Here is a 20,257-nt window from a genome sequence, read left to right as displayed (position 1 = left end):
TATATAATTATTATTAGGTACTTTTGTTTTTCATTTACTTACACATAGAGTTCATCTACTTCCTGGACCAGTCCTGGCACAAACGATGTCAGTGCCAAAGCGTTGCATACTGGGAAGGTTACATCAGCAGAGCATTGCTGGAAAATCTCATCTGTAAACTCAGGGAAAGGCATTTTCCTCCCCTGAGAGGATGTGCATGGTCACATGTCCTAGTCACATGTACCAGAGTTCCAGGAAGTAAATGGAGAGCTAGTAATCTGCCCTTAGTTAATATGGTCACTGTCAGAAGACTGGGAAATAAAAGAAGAAAAAAAAAAGGAAAGCTGCTGATGATCTAGAAGTATGTGTTTGTCATTACTAAACATTTCAGAGCCCATTCACACCAGGGCACCTGCGGATCAGCACGGTTTCCGCGCTCATTTGAAAAGGAAGGTTTTGGGATTTATTTTTTTTTGCAATTAGGCTCTGAAACGCAATTAAAAACGCCCAAAACCACGGTTCTATTGAAAGCTGTATGGAAACCGCACTGATCAGCGCTGCAAAAAAGTGTCAGGGAGCAGTTTGGGCGGTTTGGTTCGCACTGAGCAATGTATGGGACCGTTCATGTGGCGGATCCGCGCGGCTGAACTGCCCCCGGTGTGAACGGGGCCTAAAGGTGTGTTTGTTGTTTTTTTAAAGATATGGGTAAAGCTGCACTTTAAGTGGAATCCTGTAATCAACAAGTAGTTATCTGAGGGTGTAATGCATCAACACATAAGTAATTTCCTTGTCATCCCCCATGCACTCCAAGGGTTAAGGGCTCATTTTGTCTATTGAGCTAAATTTAACAAATATATACTCACCCAAACATTGGATCTGGTTGGCTGCTAGACCGGCCACCACAACCTCTCTCCCACTTCGCTCTGGTGGTCTAAAAACCCATGAGTCATCACTTCCAATACAGTGTATTGGATGTGAGGAAGCCAAGGGACACTACATTACCAGAGAAGAGAGGCTGCAGGGACCATTTCAGCAGCCAGTCGGATCCGATGTTCAGGTGAGTATATTTTTTGTTATTTTAGCTCCCTAGACAAAATGAGCCCTTAACCCTTGCAGTTATTTGAATAAATCAGTCATTTCTAATAACATAAAATTACGAAATGAAAGCCATTTTGCTGAAATTATGCTGTATCAATTCTTTACTGAAAGTAGAGGTTTTACTTAAAATCTGTCCCAAATCTGAGACATTTAAACTAAAGATTGAATCCTGAATCCTAGCCTATCCCTATTCCAACCTAAGATAGTGTACGTTTCACTTTCACTTTGTCATAGGTGGATTTTGCCTTCAGTCTTTAAATTAGCTGAACAGAGCATGCTCTGGTTGTGAGCTCAGTTCTCAACACATACATTGGTATTTCACCAGTAAGATACCACATCCCAGCACACAGATTGGTTTTTGTACTGAAATCCTACCTCCATCACACACAATGGTCTTTTCCTGTAATCGTACCCCAACACACACAATCTCCAGCTTCACCTCCAGAGTCTATATGCTGTACCCACACTCCCTCATCAACTCAAATTGAATACTCACCATGTCCTACCTACAGACTTTGGTCATTGAGCAGTCTGGAAGTTCTTCGAGTTAAGGTCACTTCAACAGCAGTCTCTCTCACCCCTCTACAGAAGTAAATGTTTTAATTTCTTCAAGCTTGGCCTTGCTTCTCAGTAACTGTGTTGTGTATGTTAGAACACAGTGTTTGTTGGCGGCAAAAGGAAGACCTACTCCGTATTATGCAGGTGGTCATAATGTTATGACTGATCCTTGAATATGACTGCACATATATGCTGTGGAATCTGTCACCAAGCCATCGGTAGCAGATCCTTTAAGTCCTGTAAGTTGCGAGGTGGGCACCCCATGGATCAGACTTGTTTTACCAGCACATCCTTCAGATGCTCGATTGGATTGAGAGCTGGAGATTTTGGAGGCCAAATCAACACCTCAATCTAGTTGTGTTCCTCAAACCATTCTTGAACCAGTTTTGCAGTGTGACAGGGCGCATTATCCTGCTGAAAGGGGCTACTGCCATCAGGGAATATTGTTTCCATGAAGGGGTATACCTGGTCAGCAATAATGTTTAGGTAGTATGTGTTAAAGTAACATCCGTATGAATGTCAAAGGTTTCCCTGAAGAACATTGCCCAAAGCATCACACTGCCTCCACCGGTTTTGCTTCTTCCCACAGTGCATCCTGGTGCCATCTCTTCCCCAGGTAAGTGACACACACCCAGCCATGCACATAATGTAAAAGAAAACATGATTCATCACACCAGGCCACCTTCTTCCATTGCTCTTTTTCAGCAATTTAAGCTACAGTAGTTCTTCTATTGGATCACACCCACACACCCATGTGCACCCTGCTGCAAAGGCTGGTTATAAATACATGAGGTTACCATGTTTTTCTTCTATTGGATCAGCCTACATGGGCCAGCTTTCACTTCGCACATGCATCAATGAGCCATGGCCGCCCATGACTGTCACCGGTTCACCAATCTCCTTCCTTGGACCACGTTTGGTAGATCCTGACCACTGCAGACTAGGAGCATCTCACAAGAGCTACAATTTTGGAGTTGCTCTGACCCAGTTGTCTTGCTATCACAATGTGTCCCTTGTTAAAGTCACTCAAATCCTTACACATCCCATTTTTTCTGCTGCCTAATATATCCTACCCACTTCCAGGTGCCATTCTAACGAGATAAACAATGTTATTCACTTCACCTCTAAGTGGTCATATTAGGGATTCACCGATACCAGTACCATTATCAGTGCTGATTCTGGGCATGAGTATGAGTACTCGTGAAAATGCCCCGATACTAAGCGCCAATATCGGCACTTAAATTTTTTCATGATTTCAGCTGCATGAGGTTCTGCGCTTGCAGGGGACCTCATAGCGGGTGTCTATTACAGCGTTGGTCCGCCCGCACATTGCCTCCTCCTTCTCTGCCCTGATGCCCACACTCGCAAAGCCCCAAGCATATTTGTTTTTTTTTAATCTACGGTATGTATTTTTTTTTTTTTAATTAGGAGTTTTGGGGTCAGATTACTTTCACATGTACCCTTTTGAATGCATAATAGCTTCCAGGCCAGGATCTTGGCCAAGGTCCTCATGGTGGTATAGTCAACTGTGGTGCTCAGCATTCTCAACGACAACCACCACATCTCATAGTTTACAGAGATCACATTGGCGGCATATGCTTTAACACTGTTCAGAGCTTAAATACATACATTGGAAATAAATATTTTATGCTGCAGATGGCTTTTGGCACACTAAAATAGAAAGATCCCATCTGGTGTTATTTATTACTACTATGCTCATTTCTCTTGCTTTATACAACATTAATATGCTGCCAGATATTAATGACAATTTCATATTTCTTAAAGGTAAACTACACATTAAATGTGTCCTATTTACTTATTGTGTTAGCTATAGATATGTAGACGGGGCTCTGGCTTTCACTGCAGTCACTCAAAAATAAAAATGAAATATAATGCAGCTTAATCATCCTTAGCTGTAGTGGTTGTGTTAGTTTTCAGACCTTTTCTTTATTTATTTTGGTGACCCTGCCAGTAACCCTTCCTGTCCAAGGGTGACAATTCTCACTCACCATACTGTATGGAGGATCTGCATTATCACATTAGGACAGGAAGTAAATTAAGACTACAGGCCACCGGCCTCTCTCTCTCTGCATCTCCATAACACTGGTAAGGGGTTCCGTAGTCCACAGAGGTGGCTGGGAATAATGCTAAGGAATATCGTTCTGCATAGGAAGTAATCAGTTTATAAGATCCATGTCAGGATCAACTGATATTTTGTATTTGCTCTTAAATTATTTCAGTGCGAATAAGAGTTTATTGTTTGGATTTACACAAGTGTGGATCGAAGATATCTAATATACAGGCAGTGCATTGTTTTCAGTAGGTTATGAGACTCCTAGAAGCTGTGAAGCACAACCACTGTTTAACACTGCAAAGCAAGGAACAGAGCCTGAAAATGCAATGAGTAAATATGGCTGGTCCCATGCAGATACAACAATAATTACAAACTATACAAGGTCATAAGAAACATTGGGGGGAATTTATCAAAAGTGGACAGACAGAATCTGGAGCAGATTTGCAGTGTAACCAATCAGCTTCTCCGTCTCATTTTCAAATCTTACCTGAGCAAACTGAAGCGAGATGCCGATTGGTTGCCATGGGCAACTGCTCTAGATCTGTCTGCTTCAGTTTTGATAAATTCCCCCCCATTGATAAATGTACAGTTGTGTTTTTATGTTGTTTTGTCTTTTTCCATGTATCTTAAGGTATATATTTGACAACTACATTTTTAAAGCATTCATGGACAGTAATGTTAAAGAAAGATGGGAGCATGCCAGGAGGAACCTGTGCGATTGTCCACCATCACAGCTTTGTTGTGGGGGTGTTTTTTCCCCCCATAGAATGGAGCATACATTCCAATGACTGTTTCTGTCCCCCAGTTTGCTTTTTTGTCCTGTGTACACAGATATATTTTGTATTCTCTGATCATCACTACCCATGCATTTAAGTCTTTTGTATGTTTTAATCTGTCTACATACAATGTTGCTGTGTACCAATGACAACTAGATTGGACATAATGAGGGCAAATGTTGTCCTTTGGTGAATCTGAATGTAAATTGTCAGTTGTCTGGTGTGTAGTCATATAAAACCACCTTATGAAGCTGACTTTGCTTCCCTTTTTAGTCAATGAAAATATATTGAACTGAATGGTCCTCTGGGACGATGTTGCAGAGGACAAAATACCTCTAAGTGTATTTTTATTCCTTGCATGTCACTTCATATTGTATTCTCCATGCTCCATTTCTCTGCAGGTTGAAAATTGAGGAGCTTGAAGCTGAACGGGGCCGGCTAGAGGAGGAGAACAAAATCCTGGAGATGAGGCTGGAGAGACTAAGTCTTCAGGTAAGTAAGAGAAGAGGCTTTTCTGCCTTTGTAATCAGATCCTTTTGACATGCAGGTCTTTGGCCATCAAACCCTGTCATTACTCTCTTATATGCAGTAATGCTGACTGGCAGTAAGTGATGGGGGTCATATACAAATAGTTTTGTGGAGTGTACACACTCTGGAATCTGGCTTTTAAAAGTTGGTTCCCTTCTTAGCATGTCACCAACACCGACGTCTCTCCCTCTATATTACATACTATATTTCCTAAATTGGGGCAGTAATCACGGTGCTCTTAGCAATGCCAATTACCAGTAAACTTATTTTTTTTTCTTTTGCACATTACTATTTACTTTACTTTAAGGCACCTTCCACACGGGCCGATCAGGAGAGGATCTGTCAACCGCTGTGACATCAGTTTCCATAAAGATTTTTTCCTCCATCTTGTGATAGAGGAAAAAACTGAGTGTCGGACCCTATGTTGGTCTATGGGGAATCTGATGTAAACGGACACGCGGCACGATCCGTTCCGTCTTTTTTACCGGGCCGAAGCCGGGGCCAACTGGGTCTAAACGGACGTTTGTCCTTTTAAACCCGGCAGCCCATTGCCTTGCATAGAGCGCCTGATCAAGTCCAGCTGAAAAACTGACAGGCAGACCTGATCGGACCACCCCTCTTAAAGGGGCCTAAAACAGACTAAATGCTATTAAACTTTTATATATTTATATAACCAAGATCATTGGGATTTCATGCAGGTGTGCTACAAATTCAGTTTTATTTAAGTATATAAAGATGCTGTACAATGGAACATCATAAGGACTGGGGATGCACTGATACCGGATTTTCGCTATCGAGTACGAATACCAATATTTTGCTTTTCGATACTTGCCAATACCGAGTACTGCTACCGGTGCTTCTGATGGCATGGAGCTGGCTTCCTGGGCATCTGGAAGCTGTGCGACGGGTAATGACATGCTGCATGGCTTCCTGATTGCCCGGGAAGTCGGGCTCCATGTTGTTTGGTCGGCTCGATTCTGATTAGCCGGGAAACCCGCTTCCCAGCCAATCAGCATTGAGCTGGCTTCCCGGCCAATCAGGAAGCCAGGAGACAGGTCATTACTCACCACCCGCTTCCTGATTGCCCGGGAAGCTGGCTCCATGTTCCCCTACGGCACCGATTTCCTCTGTCCAGAATTTCCAGTATCATGGAAGGTATCGGAGCATTTGGGCGAGTACGGGTACTCAGTATTGGTGCCAATACTAGTATTGTTATTGATGTTTTGCTAATGAGGACTAATGCTTGGTACAGATTCACTGTAATTTAAAATATGAGGAACAGGAAACAAGTTCTCCTGTAAAAGAAATCACACACAAAAACACTTTTGTGAATCAAGTAATGATCCCATGACAATGCAATGGCATAGGTCTTCAGCATTCACAATGCATATTGGAAAGCATTAGTACTCTCATACTAAGATATACTAATGATACTGAGTGCTAGGGATCCTGAAGAGGGTCACATCAGGAAGATAGAGGCCTCAGAGCTGAGAAACAGATTCAAGTCCCAATGACACTGAAGCTGCCAAGACTGCCTGAGTTTAAAGAGACAAGACACTTGTGGGCTTTGTTATTAGGCTAATATTTATTTTTTACTTTTTGTATTGACATGTTTTTGCCCTTACTTATTTCTCTTTCATTTGAATCAGCGTGGATAAGCCTTGCATAGCTGCCACCCTTTTCCACTAAGGTCCTGTTCCCATTTGGAGGTGCCATTTGTGAATATATATATATAAAAAAAAGCATTCAGCATATATTTCTGATGTCAACTATGCGGTTCCTATTTCATGGAGAATGGGAACTTCCATCTGAGACCTCTCACAGCTGTACTTTGCATTTAGGTTTATTTATTGCCACAGTGTCTAAACAATTTTCAAGTATCTAACCCCAAGAAAGCGATGGTGGTATTTTTTTTTTTTTTTCAGGCAGCAGGTATCAAAAAATACCTCTAGATCCTGGTAGAAATCATGCATTCCTGTAACTTTCTGTACATTGTGCTGAAATCTCAAACAATATTATCAGCTTTCCCAGCTATTCTCTATAAACTGCAAAACAAAACAACCAATGTATTAGAGATGAAGAGATAAGAAGGTATTTGTAGGTATTTGTATGCCTAGGGTGAAAATGCTGCTCCTACATAGATGCAATACAATAAGTGAGAGTTATCAGCCTAGGACAGGAAGTGTGCTCCTGGCGGGATTACCAGGTGAAAACTGAAAAAATTTAAAGGCAGCCATGTCATCTAGGTGTTGGTTAACTGCAATATATTACATTTGTTGGAGGGATTAGTTATACTTTAAAGCCTGGGTTTGTGACCAGGGCATATAGTTTCTTTCTATAAGGTGTCCTCTTCATCTTTCAGTTCAGTTCATTACCCCATTTGTGGAACAGGAGTTGCAAAAGAGAATAAGAGGAGTAGTGCTACTATTTGTAATTTTTCAGCAACTGCTTTCTTCTTGTCTGAAACTACTACTGGGAGATGGCACCATTATGTATTAGCAGGGATCTCCAGGTACCTGCAGTTAGTTTCTTTCCTTTTGAGCAGTCAAGAAGACCCACATCCTGGGGCACATCCATGTTTTTTTGTCCATTCCTATAGGTAGCCTTACTGGAGAACAGTGATATGCAGGATTCTAAAGGAGGTGAAGCCGGGCTTTTGACAGTGGCAGCTGTGACCATGGGAACTGGTGAAAAATGGGTATAGCAGAGTGTCCACATATTGAGAACTATTTCAAACTAAGCATTGAAATGCACAAACAGTGCTAAGCTTCATTGAAAACTGCATGTGTAAAAGATAAGTAGATCGGTAGATATAGGTAGCAAGAGGTAAAATCTAAATCTTCACTATTCTTGTGAGGTAAGCATGACCCCACAACATCCCAAACTACCAAGCCTCCCAGTCAGTTAGCCTAAGGGCCTGTTCACACGACGTCCGTTTTGTGTGCTGACCGGATCCGTACGCTGCTGCACTCAAAATGTATCCCTATGTGTTTTATGGGCTACAGTTCTCACGTGCGCAGTCTGTTCAGCTTACGACAGAAAAAAATACTGCATGTCACATTTTGTCTGGTCCGGAAACGCACGAAACGGAACGGAAACTCAATGCAATGCAGCTAATGAAAAAAATAATTGTATTCTTGCTCCACTTATTATGATATCAACGATAGACAGACAGGTTGGGGTAGAGGTAACGACATGAACTGTAAACATTTGGAACATGCCCATTACCTTGCCATGGACATACGAGTAAAGGAATTTTTTTTATCCGGTGACCTTGCAAATCCTCATACAAACTCCAGAACTGACCCTTGGAGTCCCGGAGCCTCAAGATTGGGTGTACCCAATAACGACGTCTCCGGCGGGCTCGTTCTCTGCAGATTGCTGTAGCCAGCACCATCAACATGCCTGCAAATATGTGATACATGTCTGATCAGCAGCTTTACATACACAAAGGGAAGTAGATGTTCCGAGAGGGCGGAGGTGACCTCAGAGGCTGAATCTGCATACTGACAGCCCCTTGGCTAAAAAAAAAATGAACTGTCAGCATCCGGACCGAAAACGCATCAAAAACGCACTGCATCAGCAGCTCCACGTCTGCTGATCAGGACCTGATCTCATGTGAACAGGCCCTTACTGTCATATTAAAGGACCAATGTGGTGGCTCAGGAAAGAATTGGCCAAGCTTGAGATGTACATATAACGTCAGCTGTCTATAGCAGTATGTACTGATTGTTCACATCACTTGCACGTTTACAGAAATTAACACAGTGATGCGTTTGTTTCATCACATGATCAGTGTGAATTGCCCTAGTTCATTTTAAGATGTTTTCTTTAAAATATATTCTCTTCTCCAGCTATATTGAGAGATATACAGAAAAAAATGAACAAGGTATATCCATACAAGTAGGGACACTCTGGCAATTTATGTAAACAGCATTGAAGTACAACTCAGTGCTGTCTGTTAAAGATACAGTGGCAATATTGTGATGATAGAATGCACTTAATTGCTCATTTAAACATGCAGGTTGAGAGGTCACATTGCTTAATTTATTCCAGAGAGATGATCTTTTGCTTGTTATGCCCTGACTCATTAATTGCTGCCCTTGCATTTAAGTTGATATTCTAAACATTTCTGAAGAGTTTGCTGGCAACTTTTTGTCACCCCTTCAGTTAATGATTCTAGAATTATTTACCTGTAGATGCTTTTTTGGCCTTTTTTTAAGCCACCAGCAATCTTAAGTAGTGGAATTCTGGCTTTTATTTAGTGTCTCCTGTCTATCCCTGTCTATTTCCAGTATCTCCTGTCGTTCACTGTAGCCATACACTTTCAGTACACAAGCATTAGGCTCAAATACACCATTCTTTTCAACTGATTCATAAAAGCCAAATGCATTAACCCATTGTGATCAGCCCACAATTAAATTGTATTTTCCTGGTAGCTTTATACTAATAGAAGATGCAATGTAATCAGATGCTACTGGCTGTGTTACTTTGCACACTATAAATGCTTTTTGTGTTTCTTTTTTTATATCACTTTGTAGACGATAACTGTTTATTATGTTGCTTTTTCTTCTTATTGTTGTTTAGCAACTCTAGAAAAGGATCCATAGATGTGCAGGGAATAGAGGTCTGTAGGAAATGGTGTCCAATGTCATCCACACTTGTCAGTAAAATATACTATATGGCCAAAAGGATATGGAAACCCCTCCAAATTATTGAGTTCAGGTGTTTTCCATAGAGGACACTTTTGAAGCTACAGCTTAGACATTCTAGATAATTTTGTGCTTTTAACCTTGTGGCAGCTGTTTAGGTTAGGACTCTTTTCTATGTTCCTGTACACAAAGCCAGATCTATAAATTCATGGTTTTTATGAGTTTGGTGTGGAGGAACTTGAGTGGTCTGTCTATAGCCCTGTTGTACACCTTTGGTATAAATTGGGATGTTACTTACTCGGGGCAGGTTTACACCACAAAGACTGCGTTCCAGAGCGTTTGGCCTCTGGAACGCAAGCGCGCCGGCTTCCTGCGTTTATGGGTGCAAGGGGGCGTGGCGGTGCATTGAAGTCAATGGCACTGCAGCCATGCCCCCACCCGCAGTGGAATCACCTGAACGCGTGGCACATTAGTGCTTGCGTTCCGGTCCAGTGCGATATGCAAAAATGCTGCATGCACTATTTTTGCAGATCGCACTGGACCGGAACGCAGGCACTAATGTGCCATGAGTTTGGGTGCTCGCAATCGCACTGCGGGCAGGGGACAAAGCTGTGGTGCCATTGACTTCAATGCACCGCCACGCCCCTGAATGCAGGGAGCCTGGCGGCTCGCATTCCAGAGGCCCACCGCTCTGGAATGCAGTCTTTGTGGTGTGAACTAGCCCTAAAGCTCTCTTAGCTGAACAGGCACACATACCCTGTGGAAAGCCTAACTAGAAAGGTAGAGGACATTGTAAATGGGAGTGGAAGGGTGCAACTACATTGTTATGGCCATAAATTTGGAATGGAATGCCCGATAAGCTCATGTAGGTGTGATGGTCACACATTCAGAAATCTTTGGCCATATAGTGTATTAAATAAGTGAAAACTCATATGTGGGAAGAAGTTGAAAACACATGAAGCAATAATATATAAAACATATAGATACATGTATTAAAAAAATAATATATATGTATGTATTACAAGCAGGTGGTAGATTTCACAAGCTGATAAAACATTTTAAGCAAGGAATAATGCTCCTTGAAAGTCATTTCTCAGCTGTCCTTGACTTAGATAGATGCCTTTCCTAAATTCTGCTGTTCAGTGTTTGTCAGCGAAGGATATGTATTTGGTTTATTCATGCAGTAATGTCAGAGTGTTTGATACGCCGCTATTTTTTATCTACAGCCTACAAGTCTTTTTTTTATTTCCCCTTCACATGTAAATAGCTGCATGCCAAGGAGAATACATGTTTGAAATAACTGATTTAGTTCATGAATGTGAGCGTTGCTGACGTCGGGTAAACACAGTCACATTGTTTTTTATATTACATTTCCTTTCAGGATGGTTGTTGTGCATTTTTTTGGCTATGAAATCTTGTTCTTGAACAATGGCATGTAAAGGCTTTGTGAAAAGGATTTTGGGATTTATTTCTTATACTGTACGTAGATTAGATTGTGGATGACAGAGCAGATGAAATACATGAACAAAGTGTATCTAAGTGACAATATATGATTTACTTTTCACATAGCTCATATCCTGTGGTATCTAAAGTGGTAAAGGCAAGAAACAACATGAACAATTCTGAAATATTGTCTTTAATACTAACAAAATAATAATAATCATCATAATAATAGGATGTCAGGATTGATCACTACAGGGGGGTCATTCCCTGCAGTTGAACACTCAACGCCTTACCTTTTGTGATGCACCAGTAAGAGGAGCTGGTTAGTGAAGAAGGGGTCTACACTATAGCCATTGTGGTGCTCTGTTACTAAGCATAATCCTGGATTGGGCGTGTAAGAAAATATATTGTACAGCACTGGCTTTGTAAGCCCAGACCACACCTCATACAGTTGTTTTTGTTTTTGATTTCAATAAACTTTATTGACACTACTGCATGGCCATTCTTGCATCATTGCTCCCACTGGACATAGAGCGTTTCACCCCCAGTCAGTACCTAATCATTCAGATGAGTAAGTCAGGAAGGTTAGGGATATAAATAAGCTCCTCAAGTAGTCTTTAAAGTTACAATATACACTTATAAATTACATAATACAAATGATATAGAAAAGCACATGCTAGTAAACAATAAAAAGCCAAAGAAATAAATCATATCCCCGATCAAAAATACCTCCCTAAAACAAAAAAACAACATTTGTTATAAATGTGTATAGAAAAAATGTTGTTTAAAACCAAATACAAATAGATTGTTGGATATCTTTGAGCCAATTGATTTTCATATATACAATTTAGGGTGAAAACAGGAAAATTCCAAAATTAGTACAGGACTATCTCAAATTGAGTCATCAGGCAAATAAAGGCAGTGTGTTGTCAGTATAAAATAAAAAGATCTAGGAAGATAGAAGGTGCTGGCTGCAGTCAGTTAGGCATATCTGTTACCTGGCATCTGCATAAATCATGTTGAGTGCATTGATGAACCTACAGTGATAAATGGTCATTTTCACTATTGCTGATTCCCGAACGGCCCTATATTTGCAAGCATTGGTAGAATTGTTGATGTCACTTTCTGTAATCAGTCCTTTTTTGGTCACCATTGGAACTTTTATACAATCACAACACACACAGCATTAAAAGCTATACTTTAGCTACTTTCTTGCCAGTAGGTACTGGTCTACCTGCTAGTTTACACTCTTTTGGGGAAAAGTAGTGTACATTCCCTTCTTTCAGTGCTTCACAGCAGGTCCCTACTGTTGCAGTCTTGTGAAATCAGGCAAATATCTCCCTCCCTAATGAGCTCATCTATGCTCTCCCCTCCAATCAGCCCTGCTGTACAGGAACTGAAAGAGATTGATGTCAGGTAACATCAGATACACTGCTTACATGAAAAAAATTACCTAAAAGTATTAATAAATCTAGAGCTGCATTCATTTGTTTCTTTTATTTCTGCCTGGAGTTCAGCTTTGATGGGGTATGTTGCATATACTGGCATAGTCTGTCCCATCAGACACCAACTGACTACAATTGCATCCTCCCTTGTGATGTGACAGTTAGGCACACTGCTTTGGTACATTGTGCTGCCCCAGGAAATCTAATGAGCCCCAGGATCCTGCCTAGGTTACTTTCTACTTGATCCAGCTTTGGTCAAAAGCGATGTTTAAATGTTTTCAATCACCACTTCCAGCTTTATATGGCCCTTCCTGGGGTCCATTCATACTCAAGGTAATGTTATATCCCCTCAAATGGGAGTCAGCATTCTGCTGGGTTCAGAGCTCACTAAATCCCATCTGTTTGCCATTTATAGTCATTGCTCTTAAATGAGAACATCTTGAAACTGATAGTTACAGATTCCACTCTGCAGTACAGATTCTGAATTCTGCTTGAGGAAACAATGAAACCAGCCACTTATTTTTCAATTATGGATAAGGTAATAATGCTGCCCACAACGGGTAATTATACATTTGTTTCATTTACTGTTCATGCTGGCATAAAGGATAGAGAAATTCTACATTCTTAAGAGACTCCAGAGGCTTTTCATTTAGCCATTCTATTTTTATGGAAGACATTTAAGATTGTTTTATGTGCAGCATTTTTCTTTCTTTGAAATGGATCTTCTAAGTAATTGTCATTTGTTTACATGGCAGGGCTGTAACTGAAGGAAAGCATTTGCCTATTGGGATCTTTAAAACGTCACATGGCCTTCTGTGGCTCAGAATGAATGTCCACCTGTGTGCAGGGCTGTTTTGGCCTCTGCACCTCACTAGAATAATGAAAGAAAAAGTAATGATCAAAATCACATATAAGTTTTAACTTGTTAAAGCAGACCTTCTATGGCAATGGAAGGTCTTACGGACAACGCATACTTTTTGTTTGTCTTGAGTTGTTACTCTATACACCGTAGATTTTTCTTTTTCTTTAGTAACTTCAGTCAAGACTTCACACATGCTGCTTGTGCTACTCTCAAGAACAACAACAACAACTATGGAGGCTGTACAAGGATCCTGCTGAACTAAAGATTACAGGTTTCAGCCTGGAATGAGGCCCAGCCTCTAGCGTTGCCTGTCTCTAAAGACTCCTTCTGTGAGTTGGCCTCTGGATGTGGTGAGGCTAGTCTTTAATGTGACCTTTGGGCACTGGACTCTGCATTGTGGTACTTTCCAGACCTTCATATCCTGTGGAACTTAGCCACAGAGTGCTTTTTGGAGCAAGAGTCATGGCACGGCCTCTGGTGTAACCCAGACTTTCAAGTCTCTGTGAGTTAGCTCTTTGTGCTGAAGCATATTGGTATTTCCTCAGCCTGGCTTTGAAAGCCCTACCTATGCACTACTGGGCTGGTAAATTGCAGGCTTATCGAGAATGTCTTCACACACAGGGCTTTGTATTGTGGCATTTTCCAGACTACTGTTTTAGTTAACCGTGCAGTGTTCTCCAAGTTCAGAGCCATGGCACTGCCTCGGGTGTGACGCAGTTTCTGGTAGATAAAGCCATCAGCATTTAAATAGCTGTAACCAGATCCATTTACATTGTTGGCCTATAGGATTTGCCTGGAATGTAACGCTTCCCAAATTGGTGATTTTTGCCAGCTGCAAAGAGGTTTCCTATTTCAGAGCTGTGGTATAGCATCAGGTGGGGCCTAGTCTCTAAGAACTCACACAATGAGTAAGGCTGGTTGAACTGAAGCACTGGGTGCTATATGACAGTTAGTACAGTCGTATACTTTTTACATCTTGGCAAGGTGATGGTTATGGCTGAAGGTATGGAGCACTGACATCTCCTGTGAGATGCATTGTTGCTTGCTGGAGTGGGTGCATGTAGACAGGAAAGAGGTGAGAGAGGCTGCAAAAGATCAGCAACACAGAGGAAAAAAAAGCATAATCAGTATTTTATGGGGGGAAAATGGGAATTATTTACGACACTCATTTATATGTGAAAAAATAGTAATGGTCCAATAAGACCATCCACTCCCTATTTACCAAAATGTGTATATATATATATATATACACGCACACACATTGACTTTTGTGTTTTCTCCTGGACATCATGATACATGTATGTACAAAACGTTTTCCACTACTAAGTATCTAGGTGTCCAGGAAAAAAATCCAATATCTCACTACACACAATGTCCTACTTGTTAACATCATACATTTATTCTACCCAAAATAACATTAAATAACCGCAACAGTATCCCAGAAATGCTTAAAAACACCTAAAAAGGGGCTTGTGCAGAGATGGTTTGAGCTGAGCAACATTGTACCATTGTATCAGTTACACAAATACTAATCTTTAAACTACATGATTGATATTCCAGGTGCTATGTTATTACACCATGGGACCCAACACATTCTTGCACAAGTGCTTGTTCTGATATTGAAAAAACAAAACCCCTTGCTTTACAAATAAAAAGACGCTCGTTTTAGTAAAGTGTTGCTGAAATATACAAATATGCAGTCTATGTAATGTTTTTTTTTTTCTTTTCTATAGCATAACATAATTTGTGATCAATGTGCTGATAGGGACAATATTATTTCTGTGTATTCCTGACTTTGCTCCTCAGAACAACTCCCCACTGTGTATTTCAAAAGACCTCCCATTGTCAAGCACAGCAGGGGCCTCTCTGTGAGGAAACGCATTTGGAAGGAATAAGGAAAATTTCACAGTGCTGCAAGTTAAAGCCGTATCTGGAGGTTTTTTGACCAATTTAATCCTGAATTCATGACTGTTCCAAAAATGTACTCCTTTATGAAAGCTTTGGCTAAAATCATGCCATTATTACTATAATAATGATAAATGTGCAGAGGTGTAACTAAAAGTAACTACACCTTGGAGAATAAGGTACAACGTGTCCGCTCATGCCCTTATGTCTCATAAAACATCCGATGATAGTTTTTCAGCCCCTTAGGCTACTGATTTTAAAATTGTGTGGTTTCTCCTTTTTCCATTAAATCTAACAAGACTTATAGAAGTACAAACAGCAAATGATAAAAATATCATGGATGTAAAGGAAACACACGTGTGACTTTTTTTTGTACACAGAGTAAAATGTTAGCATAGATATATAAGAAGTGGCATTTATCCTTGGGTCATTTGCTCCATATGGGGCCCAGAACCTATTGTCCCAACAGGAGTTAAAAGCTTTCTAGATGCCTAGCACAGACAGGTAAAACAAATTACATTATTTGTGTCACTAATAGCTGGAGATAATGGTTAAACCGTACCTGGTTCCAGGGTCCACTTAATAGCATGTGGTCTTTATTTTACTCAGTGTATGTAGCCCTTGGTGATGCAGACATTGTTGTAGTCAGACTGCCCACATTTTTTCACACATTATTTCCCTTCCTTCATTTACCATGTAATTGGCACTATAATCTCTACAAAACAAATGTGATCTAGACTTTATGAGCTACTTATCCAACATAATGAAAGAAGTGTTCATTTTAACAGCTCAGCTATAAATAAATAAAAATAAAATATAATTGTTTTCAAGTTTATTAAAATAAAATGTAAAAAAAAATGAATAGGTTAGGAAAACAAAAAAACATTTTTTGGTTTCAGCCTGACTTTTTTTCACTTTGCTTTTGTTTTAGTTTTGAAATTTAAATTTATGTGCACCTCTAGTTTCTTGGTTCTGTTTTTGAAAATGTACTAAATTCTGACTAATTAAAAATGATTAAGATCAGTAGAGGGAATCAGCTCGATGTTCCTGTGAAAACAGAGCATTATAGACGTTAGATCCTTGTTAATATATTTCCCAACTTACTCCCCAATAAGAGAAAAACAAAGCTCCCAGAGAAAATAGTAAGCTTCCTATTGAAGCCAGAAAATATGGCTGGGTCTGACTTGGCAAATTGTATTATAAATGCTTCCAAAATGTAAACGTTTCAGGTGTTCGCAAATCAGCAGAAGGGAGAAGATTAGGGAACTGTGGCTATTATGCACGATATCGCCAAAAGTCTGGGGAAACACCTCCATATATTGAGTTCAGCTGTTTCCAGTGAAGGAAACTGTTAATGGCATTACAGAACATAGACATTTTAGACCATGATGTGCTTCCAGCTTATAAGGGCACAAATTCCCATAGATACATTAGTGTGTTGTGGAAAGCCTTTTCAGAAGAGTGAGGGCTTTTATAGCGGCAAAGGTGGAAAACTCCAAATAAACACACATAGATGGTCAGGGGTCCAAAACTTTTGAGCATATATTGTAGCTGATTCCCTCTTAGATGTGATCATTACCCATTGTGTGGAATCCATTCTATGCACAATGCATTGAATGTACAGCTGTTTCACAACATCTTACAAATCTTCCTTCATTCCCATTTTTCAGGTAGATTTCTTCTCCTGATGTCACATAGTAACATTGCACACGACTGTATTTCTGCTTCATTGGGTTTAATTACATTTATATTTGTGTATAAAAACCTCCACAGGCCTTAGGAAGCCCCATGCTGGGATGCTTGAATGTGTGACGCTGTGATGGTCTGTAACAGCAGGAGTAAAATATGATTTATTGTAAATGAGCAGCCACGTAATGGGCACAATGATCTGTCCTGTTGTTGACTTCAGTATTTTTAGTTGCAGCTCAGAACTTTAATACAAAGAAATTTTATCAACCAATTTGTTGATAATTGGTGTTTTAAAGGAACTTTGCATCATCTACCTATAGGCTTGAGATGATGATTGAATAGAAGATTCAGCCACCCCATTTCGTATAATGATTGTGACATAAACATGCACTTTTGACCTAAAAAGTATGATTATACACCAGTCATACCCTACCATTTGCCTCATTACTGAGTTACAATGACAATACACTAGGAAGATCCTTCTGTATACTCTGTATACATGGTTAGAATGTTGTTTAAAAACAGTTGTGTTTGGAACGCTTGTTCGGTTTTCTAACAGTTAATGGTATCAAACTGACAATCGTTTGGATCATAGTGACAAGAAAAAAATGGTAGAAACAGGAAAAAAGTAATTTTTTTTTCTTTCTACTTTTTTATGGGGGGGAGGAGGGGGGGCTGTGGACTGGAACTCCTGGTGAATTATTACTGCTATCTGAGAGATTTACCCTTACTTCCTGTTATGCTGACAGTGGTTTGCCAGACAGGAAATTAGGGAGAATCTGCAACAGGGACACAGTAATAAAAATCTGATTGTAGCCTTCACCTACTCTAGTAAAATTGTTATATATATATATATATTTATTTTTTATTTTTTGTGTACTGTTGCACACCTCCCCTTGCTTCCTATCTGGTAAAATATTGTTACTGGGACAGCTGGGTCAGTAAGTGAGGGAAAGTCTCATTTAAAAGTAAGCAAAAGAGTTTTGACCTGACATACACTTGCACTTGAATTTCCCATGATGGTGAACCAGGCCTAAATGCTACTGCAAAGCCCCACAAATACCCATTGAGCCAGGCAGTGAAATCTACCCAATGCAGCCCGTGATTGTGTGTGACAGCAATGCTGCACTGCACCTGTATTCAGAGCAGAGGTGCCACTCACATGTAGGCTGTGCCTGCGTGCGCTTTAGTGGAATAAAACATGTTGCCTGCAGCTTGCCAGTAAGCACCTGTCTTGCGGCCGGCGGGCCCTCCATCTCTGCACCGGGAGTGTCGGATGAACGGATGATCCAACACTCTCAGCGCAGAGATGGGGTGGCCGCTGGGTACCGATCCGGCGCTGGGACTGTGCTGGGCCAAGGCCCTGGTGCGCCTGCACCGGTGGTAGTTCCGCCACTGCTTATGTGGGCTGAAGGGGCAGCTGCTTTGGGCCCCACAACAATGATTGGGCCCTGGGCGACTGCCCCTTTTGCCCTGCGTTAAAGACGGCCCTGACCTGTCTACACCTAGTCCTGCCTACTGCATTCTGGATTCACAGCACTGGCTCTGTTGCAGAAAATCTCTCATTGTAATCTGCAGTGTCTCTGGAAGAGGGAACATTGAGGGCTACTTCACACCGACCACAGTGTGTTCTGGCCCGATTCTGGCTGGATCGCATTGCGGCCGGCTGACTTTGTTGTGGGCGGGAGGGGATGGCACATCAATGCCTGCATTCCAGTCCAGTCAGAAAAAATTGATGTGCATTGCGATCCCATGTGGACGATCGCATTGCGGGCGTGGCTGCACTTCCATTCACTTAAATGCACCACCACGCCCCCTCCCGCCCACAACAATATGAGCCAGCCGCAATGCGATCTGGCCGGAACGCACTGTGGCTGGTGCGAACTAGCCCTCAGACACAAATGAAGGAGGATTTGGCTCAGTCACATAGGTTTTTGTTGTTGTTTACTTCATGAGGCATGTGTATCACATAGTAAATGAATGTAGTACTTGTTTAGACTGTTATACAGGAACCTCTAGGTGTTATGCAATCTAATGCTTGCAGTGAAAGAAAACCATATCATGGCAAACACTATCTATTTAAAAGAAAACTCTGCTAATATTAGCACAGGAGTACTACTGAAAATTCCTAGTAGAAAAAAAGCTTACTGCCAAAACGTTTGAAATTACAGCTCTCAAACCTATAATATGGCTTCAGAAAGTAATGATTCAGTCTTAGTGCTCTCTTCTTGGGTACACATTGGTCTGCATATCTGCAGCCTCAGATTTGGGGCCACTCGCTAGATGAAAATAGCAGCATCTGACTTGCAGGTTAAAAATTAGAAGCATCATCATAGAGCCTGTGTCTGCGGAGTTCAGATGTGAAAGTTTCATATTTGGAGATTAGCTTTGATTAAACCAAATTGAGACAGATCGCAGTATAGTGTGATCAAAGGACATTATGTTGTGTACACTTCAGAGTGAATGTCTTGGCATTGTAGGTCTCTTATCACCCTGCCCAGCACTTTACGCCTTTTACTCAGCACATTGATTTGCTTTCACTTCGTGAGGACTGTAGCTTGATTGTTATAACTACCTATAACAATCGTTTTTGCTTTTAATAAAATTCTCAACTTGCTACACCTTAAATAATGCTATTGTCTTTGAGACATGCATTGCTCTAGTTACATTAAGACATCTGTCTCAGATTAGACTTTATCAGTGCTCAGCAAACTATTTGGTTCTCTATCACCGCCTTTTCTACTTTCACCTTAATAAAATATTGTCCTTGAAAGCACTTGCTGTGCTTTCTTCATGTTAATTATTAAGCTCTGATTTTAATATTTTATTTCACATTTCATTTTTTTCTCATTAAAGCTGACCTAAACCCTAAAGTTAGGTCCTCCTTTAATGAATCAGTCAGGAATGTGAGAGTGAACAGAAACTTATAAGCTGTAATATGCAGGCTTTGAAGAACTACTCTGGATCTTGTGACCGGAACGGTTATAAAATTATCTATTCAAAACAGAACTATGGGCAAAATAAAAAAATTACATATATGATGCAGACTCCCAGTTTACTATTTATCAACGTAGAACACTAACTGTTTTTGTTACCCGTTGATCCTGCCAGTATATATTTTAAGATCTACTGTTCATCTATTAAATTTACACTTCCTGCAACAGACCAAGCTGTCCAGCAAAACTGGCAATTTACTGGGGCTGGCACAAACCATATAACATTGACATGCCTTAACCCCTTCAACCCCC

The 20,257-nt window shown here is 40.7% G+C and overlaps 1 protein-coding gene across 1 annotated transcript in view; it reads left to right on the top strand.

The window, feature by feature from the left end:
* MAD1L1 (MAD1 mitotic arrest deficient like 1) overlaps positions 1–20,257 on the top strand; it is a 685,198-nt gene that overhangs the window by 376,824 nt on the left and 288,117 nt on the right. Inside the window, exon 15 of the mRNA XM_018560488.1 lies at positions 4,887–4,977. Within this exon, the coding sequence (XP_018415990.1) occupies positions 4,887–4,977 (91 nt within the window). The remainder of the gene's footprint in view (positions 1–4,886; positions 4,978–20,257) is intronic.

The sequence above is a fragment of the Nanorana parkeri genome, unplaced genomic scaffold (assembly GCF_000935625.1).
Source record: "Nanorana parkeri isolate BGI_ZX_2015 unplaced genomic scaffold, ASM93562v1 scaffold458, whole genome shotgun sequence".
Taxonomy (NCBI): domain Eukaryota; kingdom Metazoa; phylum Chordata; class Amphibia; order Anura; family Dicroglossidae; genus Nanorana; species Nanorana parkeri.
This window is presented reverse-complemented; position numbering and strand designations above follow the sequence as displayed.